The following is a 21304-nucleotide window of genomic DNA, read 5'->3' on the forward strand; positions in this document are numbered from 1 at the left end:
TGGCGAAGATTGGGCCTCGGGCGAGCCGGAAGTATGTTCGTCGCTGGAGGGGGCCTCGGGCGAGGCGTGATCGAGTCCCTCGAATGGACCGATCCCTGACTTAATCGCACCCATCAGGCATTTGCAGCTTTGTGCTGATGGAGTAACCAGCTGAGAATTAGGAGTCTTGAGGGTACCCCTAATTATGGTCCCCGACGCAGTGTGAGCTATTTACTATTAAGTCACCCTGCGTTTATGATTTGTATGACCATTTGTGTCTATAATTTATATGTCTGATGGTAAAATAGAGAAACCCACAATTAAGAGTGACAAAATAGGAAATTTCCCCTCCAAACAGGGTCATATCTCTCGCTCGCCCTTTCCCCTTCGATGCAACTGGTGTGGCGGCGGCGGCTGCGGGCGGCGTGATACGGCACCCCCTCCTCCCGCCCCCTTATGCAAGCGGGCAATCAGAACTCCGATCACCCGCACGCCGGCACGCCAGTGTCGTCTTCGCAACCATGAACTCCATCGAGCCTTTCAACCGGTGAGCCCCGACCCTACTCCAATCTTGAAACCCTAGCCGCAGCCGTTGCTGACCTCCGCGCGGGACCGGGTGGGTTGGCTTTCTGGCAGGCTGGTGAGGCTGGCGGCCCGCGCCTTCTACGACGACGTCTCCATGAAGGGCGACAACCAGCCCAAGACTTCCCGCGGGGACAACCGCGGCATGGCCGTCGTCGTCCTGGACGCGCTCACCAGGTACCGGATGCGAACTATTTCTATTGAACCGTCTGTCTTCTCGATAAAAAAATTAGTTGTGTACATGAGAAGCTCGGTTACAATATGGTCGGAGTGGTGGATGGTTGCCTAGCACGACCACCTTGCCTTCATATGCCATCAACATACCTCACCTGCTGGTCCAGTGACACCTCACTCATGTTATATCTTTCGAATGCTTGCTTACTTTTCTTCTATGCAGCACGATTGCGGCAGTTTCCCAAAAAATCTGCATACTTTTTACTATTTTAAAATGTAAAGATAATAACACATTAAAACTGAAAATATAAAACAGCAACCTACTTAACTACATGTTGCGGCTGCAAGGAAAGGCAAAGGCTTCTAAAAAGTATGGATTTCTTAGAAAATTGAAAGGTACCCCTGCAAGCATAGAAGAGGACATTAGACCACTTAGCATTTTAACAAAGAATTGAATACATAGACAAGGGAAAGTGCTTCTCTCAGCTTCATACCTCCTTAGTAAATTGCTCTACTAATTAAAGCATCCAAGTGCTTAGAGCATCTCCACTAGTTCCCAAAATAATAGTTGGTAAATCAATGAGTTTTTCAAGTGGCTAAACAAATATTTGGAGCATATTTGTTGTTTTCCTCCAGCAGTTTCCAAAATATCTCTTCTAAAATATAGAAGTCAATTTTGCATCAGGAATCGTGAACTATTTATAAAGCACCACAACCACTTTTATACTTTCTTTCTCTCTTTTACATTTGCATTTGAAATTCTGTCCTACTTATTTGGCCCATGTTCTCCCACCTCCAGATTCCAGATTGGCAGATCAGAGTTGAGATAGGGAGTTGTTGGGGAGCAGTTTTTTTTCTCTATCTTGCCAAAAAATCTACGTGGGAGTGGTTTTTGGAAACTCTTGGAGATGCTATTGTGGTCTTCCAATGGCCAAGCTTTTTCCAATGTAGAAGTAGGCCCCCTTTTCTTCTTGTTTCTATTGGTGGTATTGCCTGAGGAACAGTAGGCAAAGAATGACTTGTTGCCTTAGACCTTTCCACCAGTTCCTTCCAGCTCTCAATTTTCTTCCTCATGTCACTAAGCGTTTCAAATGGAACAATAGGACATCTATTTACCTATTCCCCTTTCTCCCTTCTGCAGCAAACGAGGTTCAACTCTAGTGTATCTACTCAGTTTTTGCATTGGACAATACTTGCATCACAATAAAGTTCTACTAGCTCTAGGCTTCTCCAGAATGGTGACGTGATCCCAAAGTGGAGCCTTGATGTCTGTTGTGGTTTGGCCACATATCCTACGCTAGGACTAGGCACTAGCAATACTCATATTTGGATTTATAAAAAACATATTTGGAGATGCCACCTACTGCATAAAGCAATCAAGCATGAACAACATTAATCAGGAAGAAGTGGGGAACAAAGAAAATAAAGCAACAAGAAATCAAGAACTTCAAAAGTAGTGTACATCGAGAATGGGAAGAGGAAGTGGGAGCAAAGAGATCAAGCAACAATAATTGAAGAACTGCAGGTGCAGGGACAAACCGACAAAGTATATCGACAACAGGGAAGGGGATGAACTCATGGGAGGTTGTCGGATCCATGTCATGGGGGTAGAGGCTCGTCTCTAGCGGCTGTTGAGTGGGGATGAGGCTTCTCTTGCGTCAGCGCGTGTGCGCATTGGGGGCACATAAGGTGTGGGCATTTGGGGTTATGTTGTGGGGGCAATGGGAGATAAGGGAGCGCTCGTTGTTGGGATGGGTATCAAATAGGTAGATATGTTTTGGCTGACACACTCAATACTTGCAAAATTAATAAAAAACGGATACTTAGAAGATGTATTTTTGTTTTCAAATCTCCTAATCAACCCTAGTTGACATGGCACCGATAAAGTGATTAGTCATTAGGAAGGGGCCTCTAGTTGAGTTGGTTAGGTGGTTTGAGTAGCACTCAGTTCTTGAGTTCGACTCTCCGTGGGAGCGAATTTTAGGCCGGGTTAAAAAATCCTCTCGTTTGTCCCACGATAGAGCATAGGTTTAAGGCCTGGTCCTGGTTGCGATCGTTCTCACATAGGCCACGGTGACGCTGTGTATGGGTGGGGTAGGGGTTTGGAGTTTTCTTGACGTGTGTGAGGTCTTCTTAATATAATACTAGGTGAGTGCCCGTGCGTTGCAACGGAAATATATAATACCACAATAACTTATATATAAATGTGTTATACTGTTAAGACACATTTTTATGTAGCCTTGTTGAGTTCACAATCAGCACACGGGTTGGATCCAATAGAGAGTTCTCTCAACCAACCAAACAATTAGTGGAACAATGAATTCCAGTCGAGGAATGATCGAATGAGGAAATTTCAGTGTCTACCAAATGGAGAGGTTTAATCGCACGAATAGCTTGAGCAGCACAAACTGCTTGACTAAGTACTTTGAATGAACCAAATAACTCACCAATATACAACTACTAAAAACATGTAAAGATCATCTTTATTTTCCAAAGCATAATAACCAACACCACTCATGAAGATGATACATTATTTGAAAATGCAGTGGACTTCACAAAATCGAAAATCAATGCATAATATCTATGCAACATTTCTGTCCACCAAGCACAAAAAGGAAAAAGTTGTCATTATAGATAGATAAACAAGAAATTTCAACCATGAAGCATGGCACAATAGATGTCCAGAGGTAACCTACCTCAGCTTCATTGAAAAGCCCACAAGCTTGATTTGTTGTATTCAACAAAGATGCTTCCTGCATTTAAAACATTCAAAAGTTATTTACATCCAACTCTGGAGCCTAGCAAGTAGGTATCTTCTGAAACATATGGCATAAATCATCAACTCCCTTGTCCATGCTTCATTCTTTACCTGCTTACAAATAAATCAAAGGGAAGAAACACATCGCGAGTTGTAAATTTTAGGTGATAATGACTGGCAAGTGACACTGTGGCATGCTCTAGAATTGGTTCCTTTTGCTTCTCTACATCAGGCTCCTTCCTTTTCCTGTATGCTTGGAAAAGGTCCCAAAGTTAATGTTCTTTAATACCCATCATTCAAAAATCATGGAACAAAGGTATTGTTTCTTGATATTGTATCTTACTGTTAGTTATTAATTAAGACCAACAACTTATCAATCACCGATTCATCAAACTATCCAAGGAAAGAAGATTTGGGAGGAATAAGTCATGATAGTACCTAGTTCCCAGCACAACTTGGAAGACTCCAAAAGTACACCTGTAAGAAAACTATTATAGGCTAGGAGCTAGAGAGAAAAAGGTTATGAACAACAAAATATATTTGTTTGCCGCATGGACAATATGTAAAGGTGTAGTTATATGCAAGAGCAAGATGTTGGATAATACATGAAATTATTTTTGTATCCCTCTCTTGCAGCCTTAGCTGCAAAAAGAAAAACATGTATAGTGTAGGGAATGCATATTTTTGATCAGACCGTTCCCAGTTGGCCACCACTTCTAGAGTTGATTAACACTATCACAGCGCATCATAGCACATTATACACAGTGACTGGTTTAGAGGCCGGCTTCAGTATGTAATCAGGAATGTAGTAATCTGTCAGTGGCCCACATGCGTTGATGCGGGAACCATTAGTGCTATTTATGTGTAGATCCATCCTGCAGTTCTCCAACCGCCAATTTATGAGGATTCTTCTCTAAAGCCTTAATCTATTTTGTCCTTCAGTTCTCCAACCACCTATTTTGAATATTTTTAGTTTCTTTGAACATCAACTCGGCTATACAAAAATACACCAGTTAACGCATAATTGCAGTGAATGTTCCCTGTCACTCTACATACTTACGTAATGCAGTAACTAATTTGATTTGATAAGAAGAAGGTCGTCTTGTTCTCGAAGATGGATGCCTCTGGTGGCTGGAGCCTGTGCAGAGACCTCCTCTGAGCATGTGCCCACATACATTCCCTTTCTTAGGCACCGAAGTTCTTGCTTGTGAATGCAATCTGAACGTGCATGCCAGCAAAAACAGATGATTACCAAACTAAACCTTCAAAGACTCAACAACCATTCTCTTATGCATGTTCTTACCCTCTACTCAAGGACGAGGTTCCACGCTCCCCTGCTCAGCACATAACGGATGAGGAACTTGATGATATCCAGCAGAAAGTAGGAAATGATATTGTACAACCAGATGTGTCGGCCCAGCCTCATCTAATGCCCTTGATCGCAGCAAATGCCCAGTTGGTGTATACAGTAATCAGAGTAGCAATCTGCAAGCATGACAAGCATGAGCAGCAAGATGAGACACAGAAAGGCGACAACATCGCGGTAAGGCATGAAAATGGATTGAGCTGAGACGACTCACCAGTTGCGCCACCAAGAAGCAAACGCTAGCAAGAACCCAGGACGCTCCACAAAGGACCAGCTACAAGAGCGTGTCATGAAGATAAGGGCCTGACTGATCGTGTTGTCTTAAAGGTACACCACATAGGCAAGCATTTGGAAATCGTGCTGGCCATTTTTTGAAGGCTTTGGACGTGGAATAGTTGCTGCAAAACAACAACCATGACAATTGACAAGGATGAATGAACGCACTGAAGGATCTCCCAAAACTTTGATGATGCTTAACACACTACTGGTCCATACCAGAAAGAAGTCAGTCTTGTACGCAACCCAGGAGAAAATAACAGTCATCATGGCCAAATAAGGTAAGTAAAAAGTATAACCCAGAAATCAAAGTTAATGTCACCTGGACATTTATGTCCATATGCAAGTATCATATTGTGACACTTAAACTTGGGATTCTTGTTCAAGAGTGATGTGAAATAATTTCTTTACAGTAACGTGATTGTTTCATACTTACTTGACCATAACTCTTCCACAGTTTTTAAAGGTAGCAAGGTATATAAGCAGGTAAACTTACAAGGTTACTCATGATTCTGAATTTGACATCTCAAGTAACCATTTTCAGTCGTGGTCGAGCGCATTATAGGGACACTAAAAGTAAGTCCCTATAATGGTTCCAGTTGTGGTCGAAGATTCATAGAAGTAGCAAAGCAACCTTCTTTGCTGCAGCAAGCTCTTGGTTAATTCCTCCTTGAGGATGTCAAAAACAAAATCCAATGGTTTCAGTTGTGAACACAAACCATCGTTCGACTCTTAACGACAACATTATTGTGGTCGAGCGCATTATGTACATGCAAATGTGGTACACTGTGAAACATGAGGTGTCTGTAAGGAGCTTTGAATTGACTATGAAGACAGGAAAGTAATTCACTATAGGGACACTAAAAGTAAGTCCAAGCAACACCAAGACTATCAACAATTCTCTATCCACATCTTGTGTTCTTACGGTGGGAGAGCAGAAAATCGCAGCACTGTATCCAAACCTAGGATCACAAAAGGACAATTCGATCTCCAGGAAAATCTACAGCAACAATTTTCAATTGATCACCATCAGATCAAGCTAAGAAACGCCTATGTGCAGCCGACATGAGCATTACACATAAATGTAGACATGCACATGTTGTTTAATGAGATATTTGAGTCAGCCTCAGTGTCACAAGCGTGTCAGAAAAAGAGATACGTCATTTTACTAATTAGATTAGATACTATTTTGGTAGCAATCAATGCAGTTGTACACTCTAATCCAGTAATCCTCATAGAAGACCATAGCCATCAAATCCATTTTGTTTGGTTAAAAAAATACCCATCATATTCATTACAAAAATGGCTTCAATTAACCCCTCCTGAACCTATATCTAGAGATTGACCTCTGTCATTCTGACATATTATATCCAAAATAAAAAGCTAAAGTATGTGCATGAATTGCCCTCCTCTGTTGGTACTTAAAACACTAAATAACCCCTAGATCCATATCTATATTATCCACCCACAACACTTAAATATTAAATAGTCCCAATTGATGAATAAAGTTTATCGTAACTAAACAAAGGTAAGAAAGTATATGTAGATTTATACATCGGGTATAAACTTAGAATATGGAAAAAACAAAGACAGAGGGCTAAATAAATATTTTACTTGTGGAGGTACAGGTAAATAAATTTCTGGACAAATTGAGACAGCTATCTCTCAAACTTGCCCAATTGATGTATGAGAAATACATCTAGTTTACCTTCTGGATACTTGAGCAGTGATGTCCCATTACAAAACTGATAAATGCACTATTTCATTGTCAAGATGATTCACTTTATAAAAAGAAAATACCACAGACAAATGCATCAATTTTAGTAAAGTCGTACACCTGTTTGGCAAGTGTGGTCTTGCCTGAACCTCCAGATCCAACAACGGTGACAACCCTCCGTCGCTCCGTTGTGTTCTCGCCGACGAGCTGTCCAGTGATCTCCTGGCTTGGGCCCTGGATGCCCACGAGTTTCTCCACCTCCACGTAGAGCACCTCTAATCGAGGATCGATCTCCGCGTGCGAGAGGCTTGAACCGCCCTCCTCAATCCTGTACCTCTTCCTACGCGGTACGATTCGTTGGCAAGGTCGTGGAGTTGTTTGATCTCCTGAGCAAACCTGTGGCGGTAGTGGAGTTTCTTAAGCTTTCGGATGATCCGGAGGAAGAACCTCTTGACGCCGGTGGTGGCGGTGTCGGTCGGTTCGTGGTCGACGTGGTGGGTGAAGAGATCGATGTTGTCCTCCATGTCGTAGGCCAGCTCGCGCATCTCCGACACCCATGCCTTCGCCTGCGCGTCTGGGTTCTCCATGGCCGTGTGCTTCTCAAGCGCGAGGTTGTTGGCAATCAGCTCTACTAAATTGTGGAGACGGATCTTGGCGTAGGCGATCTTCTGATCTCCTTGGCCTTGATGACAGTGCCATCGTCGGGCTTCTTGAGGGGGGTAGGAGATCCTTGGATCCGTGGATGAGGGATCGGCGCGGGCATAGCTTGGGCTGCCATCGCGAGTGGGGGGAGCGGACGAATCCGGTGCGGCGCGGACTGATGACGGCAATCTCGGACAGAGGGAGGAGTGGATCTGGCGCAGAGGGGTAGGAGATCCGTGGGTGAGGGCTCGGCGCGGGCATAGCTAGGGCTGGGTTCACGCCCGCGAGATCGGGGGGGGAGCCATCCACGTTGGTCATCCATGCGCGGGATCCAGGGCGCCATCCACGACGGACATCCATACGCGGGCGTGGGAGGGGTGGGAGGCAGAACCGTGTGGACGCCTACACTATCTTCTTAAGAAGTAGTAGAGATTCGAGACTGTCTTACCCCCTGCAAGTCGAGTTTTTCTTTAGGCGATTAGTCGTCGATAAGCTCGATTAGTCGAGCCTAGACGTCTTCTATGTGTCAAGATCAATATAATATATATAACATGTAGTATAAATGCTATATGAACCATGTTTTAAGGAATTAAGGTAGAACATATGATCACTTGGTCACTTACTAGTGAGGCTTGATTTCTGAATTGTACATAACTCCACGTTTTAAGGCAAGCAAAGAGTGACTAAAATATAGCTAGAAAACAAGAAAAACAAGTGCTAACAGCAAGAAGCGAGGCAGATGTACAGTAATAGTCGGACGGGGAGATTATCTTTCAAATCCCTTTCAGGAGGAGGTGCATGTGTCTGGACAGGAAGTGCCTGTAGCTAGAGAGGGTGCGCCTCGAGATGATGATTCATGAGACAGGCTGTTGCAATTGCAATGTAGGAATCCATAGGAGAGAGGGGGAGGGAGAGGGAGACCACCTATTCGACCAAAAAAAACAATGAGCCTAACGGGCCAACATGCTAGATGTCAGCTCATGATGAAAATGAAATCTACCTGATAGTTGTCCATGCCCAAATCGTCCGACTAGTTGTGATTAGTCGATGACTAATTAAGCTTGGTTTCTAGTTGCTCTAGGCGAATAGGTGGGCATAATTTGTGCCGGGGGGGGGGGTGCTAAGGCCGATGAATCACAACTCATGACCACTTACTAACATTGTGATGTATTGCCCGCGTATCCGTGTAGGATACATATGATACGAGTCCTCACCAAGGTTTTCAAGTCGATAAGTCGAGTCGACAAAGTACCGACTTGGTGACTAGTCGATAAGTCAGTCGACTTGCCAATATAGTGGCTGTTTTGCCTATATAATGGCTTCATATAGACAATATAGCATTTATATATGAAGAAAGAGGATTTTTACCTCATTTGAAGCCTAAAATTGAACGAAACTGAAATAAACAGCAAGTCTTACCTCATTTGAAGCCTCAAAATGAACCAAATCAGCCACATAAGTGATAAGTCATAAACTCATAAGTCATAACAGCCATATAGTTCAAATTGGAAAACAAATAGCAAGAAAATATAGTTCAAACTTGAAAGGAAATAAACTCCATTAGATAGCTAAGCTGCTGCTGCAGCTAGATAGATACTAGATACCCTAAATATCTCCCAAATCAAGATCATCCATTGCATTTTCTTCACCACCAGCACCAACTTGAGTTGGACTGCTATGTGGGGATTCACCAAAATCATTCACTTCATCATCATTAGGCATGTACTCTTCTTCATCTTGTTCATTGCCCTCGTTGCCTTGCTCTTCCTCTTCCATAACTCTCTCCTCCTGTGTAGCAGCAGATTGACAACGCCTTGAATAAGCAGACTCATATCGGGCTCTTCTTGGGAAGTTGCGACCTTGAAGTGAACTAGAAGCACCGATTGCATCATCCACATGAGCCCATGCACATGCATGATCATCCCCTTCTCTAACTGTTTCATTTTGATTGTCCACCCACCCATTGTCCCATTGGTAATCCTCTAAAATTAAAGGGTTACCAATATTTCCCTCCTCACGCAATCTTTGGAACCTAGCTGCCATCTTTCTATTGTATTCGATATAAACCAAATTGTTTAACCTTTGGTGCTCCAATCTGTTCCTTTTTTTTGGTATGCATTATGTGCTAAATAATGAATTAGTGGTGGTGTCCTAGAATCAATTAAAACAAGATAGAAACTGAAATGACAATTTTTACTTACAAATTCAAAAGTGCTCCAATTGCGCTCACATCCGGAAGCGGAACAACAAAGGCTAACAATTCGCTTTGCAAAGGATTGAATCTCAAATGCAAGGCCACCATATGCATCCCACCAACGAACTAAAAAAGAGAAGTTTGAGTGTTGCCCTTGCAATGCCTCTCACGAACCACATCTTCAGGTGCTTTGCGAAGCATGGATGCAATTGACTTAGAAGACTTCGACATGTGTTGATTGTTTTGGCTTGCTTCAGCTGAGAGCCTTCTCTTTTGGGCTGTTCCGGAACTGGGCTGAACAACTGAATGGGATGCTCTACTTTCCCCTTCTCCAAGTACTTCAACTTCATCATCTTTATCACCATCCTTATCACCATCCTTATCATCATCCAAGTCAATAGGCTTATGTCTAGCATTCTTCTTCAAATAATCACTCATCTCTTTGCTGATTGCCGATCTTGTCTTTGGGCACTTAGCAACATCACCATGACCACCAACAAGGTGCTGCTTCAACCTTCTAACACCTGCATGAACAATTTTGCCACAAAGGATGCACTTCACCACATCTTTTTTGTTCAAATCCGGTCAATAACAATAGTTCCATGCTGGATCCTTCGATTTTGCCTTTCTCTTAGGATCTTTAGCTGGATCGTATGGCTGCTGGCTTCCTGACTCCCCTTGTGGTCGATCTGCAGATGCATCTTCCATCTCTTCAAGGCCTCCTGCAGATTGATGAGAGGGCGAGGGAGGGTGAGCTTGCTGCGAGGGCGGGAGAGGGGGAGCAGGACTCACCAAGTCACTAGGTTCCTGCAGATTGATGAGGGCGGCGTGCAGACTGCAGAGGAGGGGCGGCGTGAGAGGAGGGGCGGCCGGCGGCGTGAGGACTGAGGGGTGGCCAGCTCTGTGCAAAGGAGGGGCGGATGACTCTATGCAGATGAGGGGCGGCTTTGGTTGTGGGTTAGGTTAGGGTTTAAGTTGTGTAATGGGCTACTTGGGCCGAATTGGGGACAAGTCGGCCGACTAGCTAGAACAAGTCGACGACTAGTCGACTGAGAAATTCCCGTCGTTGACAAGTCACCTGACTTGCCAGAAAAGTCGAGCCGGTCCCCCAAGTCGAGCTCCCAGGACCGACCGGACGACTAGTCGCTGACTAGTCGACGACTTGAAAACATGGGTCCTCACCTACATGCATGTATCCTTGCAACATAGGTTTTCTATGGTCTAACCTAGCCTATTTGATTTTTTTGGGTCTGTTTGATTTATGCAAAAATTGTTCTCCTTCCACCTCAGACGACCGTGGGTTCGGGAGGAAGATTTGGCTAAAGCATTGAAGCTCCACTCGAAACAGCTGCGTCGCATTCTCCGTTTCTTTGAAGAGGAGAAACTAGTCACGAGGGATCATCGAAAGGAGGTTAGTTTTATTTGTGTTTTGATTTGTTGTTGAACATGCATAGCTGCAACTCCCTTTTGTAGATATGAGCAAGTTCCAACCACCAACTGGTGGCAAAATGTGTATGTTGTCTATTTATTTAAATGACGTCAAGCTGTATGGAAGATAATTCAACATTTTCAAGCCATGGAAATGTGTGTGACACTCAACAAGTAACTAGGTATGTAGGTGGAAAGAAAATTATTCATTTATAGTCAAGGTTTTAAAGTCGGGCGACTAGTCGACGACTAGTCGAGAAGTCGATGCAAAGGTAAGGTGATAGTCGATCTGAACGACTCGACTTTCTCTACTAGTCGCTCGACTCGTTGACTAGTCACGACTAGTCGCAGCAGTTGAGTCGGGCGACTTATTTGGGCCTAGGTATAAAAAAGTGAGCCCACCCAGCCATCTCAACCCTAGTAGGTAGGATGCTAATGCACAAGTTTTCTACCTTATTTATCTATGGATATGGAATGAGTCATGACTTGATGAGCAGTGGCGAAGCCAGGATTTCTCTAAGTATAGGGCTGGATATAACACTAAAAATTATTCATACCGGCTAAAAAATTTAAATCGAAAAATACATAGATAATGGCACACATGAACTTTATTTGGACACAATAATTGTAATTAAAATAAAATTGACTTAAACAAACGGTTAACTAATTAAAAATAATAATAGATCTCCATCTCTATAACCAATTTATCAATTGTTTGGGTGGCTTTCATTAGCAAGACAATACTTGTTTACATCACCTGCAGAAAGCTTAAAGAAGAAAAAAGTGATGTTTGGTTTATTTGAAGTTGAATGTTCTCAATCCTCAAACAGATTTTAGCCGGAGATTTCAGCAAACCTGATTTCAGCAAATCTTCTGAAGTATCCATATACAATACAATATCTCTAAATACTACACACTTGGCTGACTGCCTACTGGCTGTAGTCCACAGCCGCTGGGTGCCTGCTTGCCATGCTAACTGCGCCCGCCTGCACGCCGTGAGAATTATCGCGCTAAACCGCGCGTCGTGCGGCTGCTTGCCTGCCTGTACGCCATGCCTTCTTGCCACGCCGCTCGTGGCTACTCTTCTAACCCTAGCTGGCTAGTCCAAGAGTAGGGCCCAGGCCCTAGTGGTCATAGGCCTATCTCCGCCCCTGTTGATGAGGACCAAGACAAATGGTAGAGATCTTGTGAGGCATGCAACTACTCTGTTTGCAACATCCTTCCTTACATTGGCTAATATGTGGAAACAAAGACAAGGATTGAAAGTTCTCTTTGTTAGTAGTGAATGGTGTGACAACAAAATGAAGAACATTGAAGTAGGAAAAGCATGTGTTGTTTGTCACTGTGCATTTTGGCAAGAAGTAGAAGATTGCATGAGAGCTTCACAACATATTCTAATATTCTTGAGGATAGTTGATGGTGATCAGAGACCAACAATGGCTGAAATGTGGGCTGCCATGGACCATGAAAAAAAGAGCATCAAAAAAGCTTTGGAGCACAAAGAAAGAATAATAGATGAAGTAATTTCTATTGTTGCTACTTGCTAGCAAGTTTTGGTCTTCCTGCTATTATGAGTAGGGTCTAGATTGTGGTCAAGTGTTCGGTTTGCCCTATGGGCATTGTACTTTGGTCCTCTTGGACCTTTTTCCTCTCTTAATATAATGACGTGCAGTCCTCCTGCGCGTTCGAGGAAAAAAAATTCTATTGTTGATAAGAGGTGGGACAGTCAGATGGATACCAATCTGTATAGAGCAACATTGTTTTTGAATCCAAACAAGTTCTTCGAAACCAGAGAGAATAATAGAAGACTTGCTACAAGACTATATTCTATCCTAGGGTAAGCCCACTACCTCTCCTTCTATCCTAAGCCTCTCCATCTGTCTCCACAGTCGACAACCACACGACTCCTCAGCCACACGACTCCATCCTCCCAACTGTCGCTCCCAGCCGCCACTAGTGTTTCTCTCTCCCCGCTGTCTCCCTCTCTCCTGTGTGTCGCCGCTATGCTGGAGCCGCTGCACGCTGCTGTTGGAGGAGCCGTCGCCGCGCCATGTTGGAGGAGCCGCCATCACGCCATGGAGGAGCCACCGCGTCACTGGTAGAGTTACCGACGGCCTCTCCCACTCGCCTTATGTGCCGGAGTAAGGCGAGCAGGACACCTTATGTCGTCGGGGCGCCTTACCGCCTAGGCGACGCTTTAACAACTATATGACAAAATATCAAGGAACGTTATGTGGTGGGCTTTGGGGCAAACATAACGTTCCAATGAAGTATGTCGTGACTCATTAAGGACATAAACACCAATGTCGTGACTAGTGTCCGAACAAGTGGATACATGAATGACTTCTCGATTAGAATAGGACTACATCAGGGATCAGCTTTGAGTCCTTACCTTTTTGCCTTGGTAACGGATAAGGTCATAAGGGACATAAAGGGGATATCCCTTGGTGCATGCCTTTTGCAGACGATGTAATGCTAGTTGATGAAAGTCGGGTAGGAGTAAATAGGAAACTAGAGTTGTGGCCTGAAAGAGTCCAAAGGTTTTAGACTCTGTAGAAGTAAGACATAATATATGAGATGTGATTTAGGCACAACACATGTGGAAGGAGATGTTAGTTTGGAAGGTTAAGTAGTGCCTAGGATCAATGCTATAGCGAGAGGCGGGGATATTGATGAAGATGTTAGCCATAGAATCAAAGCAGGGTGGATGAAGTGGCGCCAAGCATCTGGCGTTCTATATTACAAGAGGGTACCACAGAAGATAAAAAGCAAGTTTTATAGGACAATAATTAGACTCATTATGTTGTATGATGCAAAATGTTGGCCCACAAAAAGACGACATGTTCAGATGATAAGTGTTGTAGAAATGCGTATGCAGTGTTGGATTTGTGGCCATACAAGAAGGGATCGAGTCTAGAATGGTGATAGGTTAGGGGTAGCACCAATCGAAGAAAAGCTTGTCCAACACCGGTTGAGATGGTTTGGACATGTCCAATGGAGACCTCCAAAGGCGCCAATGCGTTAGTGGGATCCTAAGGCATGATAGTAACGAGAAGAGAGGAAGACCGAAGTTGATATGGGATGAGGCAGTATAAGGAGACTTGAAAGGATGGATATACCCAATGATTTAACCTTGAATAGGAGTGTATGGAAAACAACTATCCATGTGCCTGAACCATGACTTGTGGGTTTGTTGGGTTTTTTAACTCTAGCCTACCTAAACTTGATTGGGATAAAAGGCTTTGTTGTTGTTGTTGTTGTTGTTGTTGTTGATAGTTATCACTTATTTCAAGTCGGGCGACCAGCTGGTCGTCCCAGAGGACCGACCAGGCGCCTAATCGCGATTAGGGCGACGATTAGGACGCCTAATCGGTCCTGGTCGACCTCAGGTCGTCTCCTAATCGTCCTATACAATTTCTGGACATATATATGTATATAGCTATATATAACAAGCAATACTGCAATAGCCAATAGGCTAGGCACTATATAAGTCTGAAACTCTGAACTGAGTCTGAAATTACAAGCAGTGAAGCAGCAGAAATGAAAGTCTGAAATTGTAACTAGAGACTGCAGAATGCACTAGTGCTGTGATGGTAAGAACCAAGAAGTCAAGAACAACTGACCGCAGAGTGTAGACATACTGATAATAAGATAGAAAAGGGTAAGAAGGAAGGGACCAACACCAGTCATCAGTTCCTCTTCGTCACTGCTCACTGGTGTTGGTCTGGAGACAACGCTGGTGGAGTCCTAGAGAGCCGGCGCCCGGTGTATTGGAGCAGCCGCCGGTGAATGCACTGGACAAATGACGGCAGTAGAGGGCAGACAATGGGCAGGGGCGCAGGCAGGGTTTGGGTTACGACAGCGCTAGGGTTTCGGCAGGGGAGGAAAGCGGTTTATATTGCTTACTGTAGATGGGCCAAAAAAGGATGAAGCCCAATAGTAAACCCTAGCCGCCACTGGACGACCAGAAATCAACTAATCGGACGCCTAATCGGGCGATCTGGACGCTTAATCGACGATCTGGACGCTTAATCGACGTTCTGGACGACCAGAACGTCTGATCGCGTCGTTCGGCTAATCGGCCACTTACAGGTGACCAGCCCGACTAATCGCGATTAGTCGGACGACTTGAAAACAGAGATAGTTATCCAACATGAAGTTGGTGGCTGGCCGCAGAAATTTGTATCTAACAATTACTTGAATAGTTACATTTCTCGCTATCTGGAAGTGTGCCAGTGAATATCTTATGATTTTGGTATTTTCTTTGTTCTTTGGTGCTGCAGTCAGCAAAAAACGCAAAAGCACATAATGCTGCAGCTGCTAATGATGGTCAACCAATTGCTAAGGAGGGAGAAGAGAAAGTAAAGCTGCACACACATTCATACTGTTGCTTGGATTATGCTCAGGTTAGTCTGCTAAAACCTGAGCCGTTTAGTTATTATTTTTATAGATAAGTGTTTTTTAGAAAAAAAGAACATAATATTTGTATGTTGCTTTTAATTACTTGCAGGAAGTATTTTTTAAATTTTCCCTGTGCACTGCCGACGTACAATTATTTTTATAGACTACTGATGCTTTTGGATTCTCCTGTTATCATAGTAATTAATGCGTCACTAAAAAGCGTCGCTTTAGCGACGCTTATGCGGTAAGGCGCGCTCGAGTCGTAAGGCGTCCTCTCGCCTTGCCACGAGGAGGCCCGACGGCGGCGGGGCGCGGGCGGCAGCGGCGCACAGGCGATGCAAAAAGCAGCGGCGTATAGAGGTGCAACTGCGGCGCAGGGGAGGAGAGATAGAGGAGAGGCACAGGGGTGAGGGAGAGGGAGAGGGAGAGAGGAGAGGCGTGGGTGAGAGGGAGACAAAGAGGTGCATGAGAGAGGGAGAGGTAGTGGAGAGTGGCTGTGTGAGGGAGGGAGAGAGAAGAGCTGTCAACTGTGCTGGCGGCTGAGGGATAGGAGAGCGGCTGTGGGTGTGGCATGTTTTAGGGTTTCTAGTGTGTTGGACTGGGTTAGGCTGTTGTGGGCTGTTTTTCTTTCTTTTTTCCCTATTTCTCCCTTCTACTAAACTGAAATGGATCTAATAGGTTTTACAGTTGTGCTAGCTTACTTATTAACTTTAAATTAGTGATATATATATAATATTTAGTCTAATTTTTATATTTATCTATATTATTAAGGCCTCGCCTCTCCTTGCGCTTTACCGCCTAAAAGATAAAAAGGGGGTTGGTCGCCTTACCGCCTTAATAACTATGCCTGTTATGTTTCTTAATGAATTGGCCTTGATTGCAAAGAGGGAGAAATTTTATTGGTATTGTATTATCACGAGTTAATCCTCTCTGTTTTATAATTTTAGCCTTGTAGGAAAACTATTTGACCTCCATTATTTGTAACATTTCCCTTTCAAACAAAGCTTTAATTGCGCATAGTCTTAGGCCCTGTTTGTTTGAGCTGCAACTTTTAGAGTTTTTTCTGAAAAGCTGCTGCAGGGCTTTTGATTCTGAGATGCCAATTGCCAATGATAGCTACCTAAACTCAGAAAGCTACAAAAAGCCCACAAGACTAGGCATCTCAGCTTGCCATATAAACTCGGCTTTTCTGAGCTTCTAGCTTTCCGGAAGCTAAACCAAAAAGCTAGCTGTTTGTTTCAGCTTCTGATTTTTATACCGAGAAGCTGACGAGAAGCTCAAACAAACACGACCTTAGTAGTCCATGCTGTGTTCTAGGGTGTGAGTGCAGAAGTGATATTAAAGAGTAATACATGTATAAAAGCTTGTTCAACTTGATCTTTGTACAACACCTACTTTGAATTTGGATTTGCATCTCTCTATTTGTTTCCTCTCAAGCGATACAAGTCATCAATTTTGAGCTGCTTATAACATCAAACCGTGGACCTATTTGTTTTGGTTTCTGGCAACTACACGTCATGTTGTGGAGTGTTCATATGACGCACCCCTGACATGCTGTGTTTGGAGGGATTATTGCCACTTATGTTGTATAATTGACTCTGATTGATACTAAGAGGCCCCACGTGGAATCAACATTTCAAAATTCCCATTTCACTCGTGTACATACATGTGGCAAAAGCATCTTATAAACTCCTATGTTCTCGGTTAAAACTCTATAGAACTTATTTTATTAATCAAACTATTGACAATCCTCTATTCTCTCAATGGCATGCAAATGAACCTTCTCATCTATAGTCCATCTCAACCAGTGTTGGGTAAACTTTTCTTTAATTGGTGCTACCCCTAGCTTATCATGTATACAATCGTTCTGGACTCGACAACAAATCCAACACAACATACACATTTTTGCAACACTTCTCTACTAAACATATTATCTTTTTGTAGTCCAACATTTTTCACCATACAACATAACTGGTCTAATCGCTGTCCTATAAAACTTACCTTTTAGCTTCCGTGGTACCCTTTGTCACATAGAATGACAGATGCTTGATGCCACTTCATCTACCCCGCTTTGATTTTATGGCTAGCATATTAATAAATACTCTCATCTCTCTGTATCATTGATTCTAAATAATGAATGGTTTTCTTCCTGGCACTAGACCTTTCAAACTAACATATCCTTTCTCATGTGCAGTAGTGCCAAAGCCACATCTCATATATTCGGTTATAGTTCTACCAAATCTAAAACTTTGGATTCTAGAGTCTCTCGCCACAATCCTAGTTCCCTATTTACTCCCGTCTGGCTTTCATCGACTAGAACTACATTGTCCATAAAAAGCATACAATGGATATCTCCTTGTATGCCCCTTGTGACCTCATCTATCACCAGTGCAAAAAGGTAAAGGCTTAAAGCTGATCCTTGATGTAGTCCCTGTTCTAATCGAGAAATTATCCGTATCTCCATTGTTTGTTCAAACACTAGTCACAACTTTGTTGTACATGTTCAGCTAATGATTTCAACATACTTTGTTGCAATTTTATGTTTGTATTGTCATAAGCCTTTTCCAATTGAATGAAAACCATGTGTAGGTCGTTCGGCTCCATCACTTGTCTTATTAAGAAAATAGCTTGCATGGTTGACCTTTCGGGCATTAAACCAAATTGTTCATAGAGATCCTTGTTATTACTCTCAGACGATGCTCGATAACTCTCTCCCATAGTTTGATAGTATGGTTCATCAATTATTTTTTAGTAATTAGTACAACTTTGAACATTTCCCTTATTCTTTTAGATCGGTACCTGTATACTTTTACACTCATCAAACATCTTGTTCACACCAGCAGCACCGGGAAGAGGCAAAAACCGCGCTCTCTCCCCAAGGCTCTCCTCGGCTCCCGCCCGTAACGGTGACTGAGACAAAATCTCCTCGGCTCCCGTCCTCAACAATAACTGTGAATGATTTCAAGTCGCCTAGTCGCCTGGTCAAACCCTGGGACCGACCAGGCGATTAGGCGACGACTAGGGCGACTAGTCGACCCCTAGTCGGTCCCTGGTCGTCCTAGACTAGTAGTTATACTTATATAGGTATATATATATAAATATACCTGTATACATTATATAAATTAGAACAAACAACTAGGATAAACAAAGTAACATATTGCTTCATTGTGATTTGTGACTTACCTGAACTTGACATGTGACATCCCATAATGGCATAATCTCCAATTCTTCATCTCTCCATCTGTCCATCAACCTTGCTGCCCTACCATCCACAACATGGAGCACAGAGAAGGGGGAGAAGCAGGGGGAGCAGGAGGGACCTTCAGATGACGTGCTCATCTCGTCACTGGTTTGCAGCCACCGCTGGTTGGAGACTGCAGCAGTGCAGCAGGTGAGCAGGACTGCACGAGAAGGGGCAGAGTGTTGTAGCCGTCGCCCGCCGTGTAGCCGCCGACAATCAAAGTCCAGGACTGCAGGGGCGGTGCAAGAGAGGAGAGGAGATGTGCAGAGACTGATGGCGGCTAGGTTAGAATATGAGAGTAGAGGGTACTCTAAATTAGACTGTAGATGGGCTAAAAAAGGCCCAATAACTAAACCCTAGCCGGGACGACCAGGACACATAAGTCGGACGACTAGTCGCCCTAGTCGACGATTAGTCGGACGACCAGGACGAGGTCTTCTAGTCGAGTCGTCCAGCAAATCGTGTCCTAATTGCCGACCAGCCCGACTAATCATGACTAATAGTGATTAGTCGGACGACTTGAAATCATTGATAACTGCTCCTCGTGCCCCCCAGTTGTCTCCTCAACTCCCGGGGCACCCCCAGGCGCATTCACCGCATGCGCGTGGGCCCAGACGCAGCTGGATAGGCCGTCACAGATCAACAGGGTCCCGCCGCCGCCGTTGCTGGGGATCTTGATCGTTAGGGTCATCATCATCAGGTTCCCTGCCCGACGGTGGTGGTGGAGGAGGTGGTGGTGGGGTAGCCGATGACAACTGTAGGGTCTTCGGTGGAAGGATACCAATGGAGATCTTATAGGATAAGAATCTCTTTTCATGATCATCAATCCCAACCTCCAAGATGTGTAAATCCATTTTCCTAACAAGTTTTTCAGGATCAAAACACCATGCTTTCACCACAAAGGATGGAAAATCCCTTTTTTCCATAGTTTCTGAATGCAATTCATCAACTCAATATGAGTCCCTGAGCAAGTGTTCAGCTGTAGATCGACACCAGGCATGTTCAGGGATGCCTGTTAATTTAACATCAACCAACTCGGCCATCGACGATGAGGATGCATGAGCAAATCTGGACCATCTCTTGAGCATCAAAGTGAAACGGGTCTCCTTAGAGGTCTTCCTTCGTTGAGAACCTTGGCTGCCGTGTCTTCATCCGGTAGAAACAACAAGAAGTCTTTAGGGAAGGTCTGATGAATCTTCATGTCCTCCAGCTTAACACCAAAACGATGCCTCACCTCATTTAACACATCAGAGCCAGAAACCCCAGGTCGTGTACCAACCACAGTGACGAACAGAGCAGTACGAAGGGCAATTTCCTCCCTAGCAAAGGCTTCAGAGAAGTCAGAACACAAGAGGAGGCTGAGGGTGGTCTAGACACCTTAGAGCTGAAACTATCCAGATGGGGGAGAGGAGATGGGCATGCCTGAATGGGGCCCAAATCCTACTCAGTTGTACCTTTCCCGTGCTTGGAACGCCTTTTTTTTCCGCATGGGCCGAGAACGCAGCTTCTTGTCTTCCTCAGTGTTTGCCTCCAATGTTGCTTGATCATGTGATGCAACGAGGCGCTTCCATACTGAAACCTTACGGCGAGGCGGTTCTTGATGCCTACCCACCGGAGAAGAATCCATGTCCATATTGGAGTCTTTGCCACATCGGAGTCCGTGCAGAGATTCTCTGCCACACCGAAGACTTCCTAGAGTCCCTCTGCCTCACTGGGGGCGCTCCTCGATGTTTTCCAGACGTTGCCACATCACCTGCTTCTTTGTACCCTCCGGGAGGGAGGTGCACTTCGCCGCCCGAAGACCAAAACGAAAGCACCGCAAACACCCATTGTTATTAAAACGTCGCTTAAACAACGTTTAAGCGTCGTTTAAGCGAGAAAACGTGATTAGGAGCTGGAACGTCCGAACGTTTTAGAAAACTGGCGTAGAACGTCCGTTTTGGACGTTTAAACGTTGTTTAAGCGTCCTAAACACGTTTTAGGGCGTTTTACGCGTTCTGGGGACGTTTTACCCATATGTGGGCCTTTCCTGGGCCTTTAGGGTTTAGGTCCAGCCAGCGCGTACCCGTGGAGGCTTCCTCTCCAGCGCGGAGCACTCCTTAGTCGGGCGCCCTCCTCTCCTCCGCCGCCACAGCAGTCAACAGACATCAGCAGACCGTCGGCCCGACCGCCCCACAGGTATGCCGCTGCCCTCCACTGACCTCGGCTCCCCCTCCTCCCTCCTCCCACAGGCCCACAGCAGACCACTGCGCGCCTGCGCCACCGCCGGCCGACCGGCGACCGCAAGACCAGCAGCCAGCACCCTCCTCCTCCCTCTGCAAGACCAGCAGCCAGTTCCCAAGATCATAGTACCAGCCAGCGCCCATTGTTTTAGGCCCTATTTGTTGATTTTGCTTATAGTGAATCAATCTCTATTTGCTCACAGTAAATTTCAATGGCAACAAATAGTGAGGCATTGTGTGGTTGAACTTGTGTTGTTGAACTTGATCTGTTTCTTTTTATGCTATTTGGTTTGTGAACTCAAGTACTCAGCTTATGTATGAACA

General features: G+C 44.4%; 1 protein-coding gene and 1 long non-coding RNA gene across 3 annotated transcripts in view; one reads left to right on the forward strand and one right to left on the reverse strand.

Annotated features, from left to right (window-relative positions):
• Window positions 1–292: 292 nt before the first annotated feature.
• Window positions 293–21304, forward strand: part of LOC100273074 (uncharacterized) — a 44726-nt gene continuing 23714 nt past the window's right edge. The window contains exons 1-4 of one of the 2 annotated variants that reach the window (XM_020547716.3): window positions 293–526; window positions 616–738; window positions 10979–11099; window positions 15400–15522. In XM_020547716.3, coding sequence (XP_020403305.1) covers window positions 501–526; window positions 616–738; window positions 10979–11099; window positions 15400–15522 — 393 coding nt within the window. In that variant the 5' untranslated portion in view covers window positions 293–500. The remainder of the gene's footprint in view (window positions 527–615; window positions 739–10978; window positions 11100–15399; window positions 15523–21304) is intronic. The other variant, NM_001147523.1, reaches the window with a different exon arrangement.
• On the reverse strand, window positions 3197–6917 carry LOC109943447 (uncharacterized). Its single transcript, XR_002266213.1, has 2 exons — window positions 3605–6917; window positions 3197–3488 (listed from the first exon to the last, which is right to left on the reverse strand). It is a non-coding gene; the product is annotated as an uncharacterized lncRNA (long non-coding RNA).

The sequence above is a fragment of the Zea mays genome, chromosome 1, assembly GCF_902167145.1.
Source record: "Zea mays cultivar B73 chromosome 1, Zm-B73-REFERENCE-NAM-5.0, whole genome shotgun sequence".
Lineage (NCBI taxonomy): Eukaryota > Viridiplantae > Streptophyta > Magnoliopsida > Poales > Poaceae > Zea > Zea mays.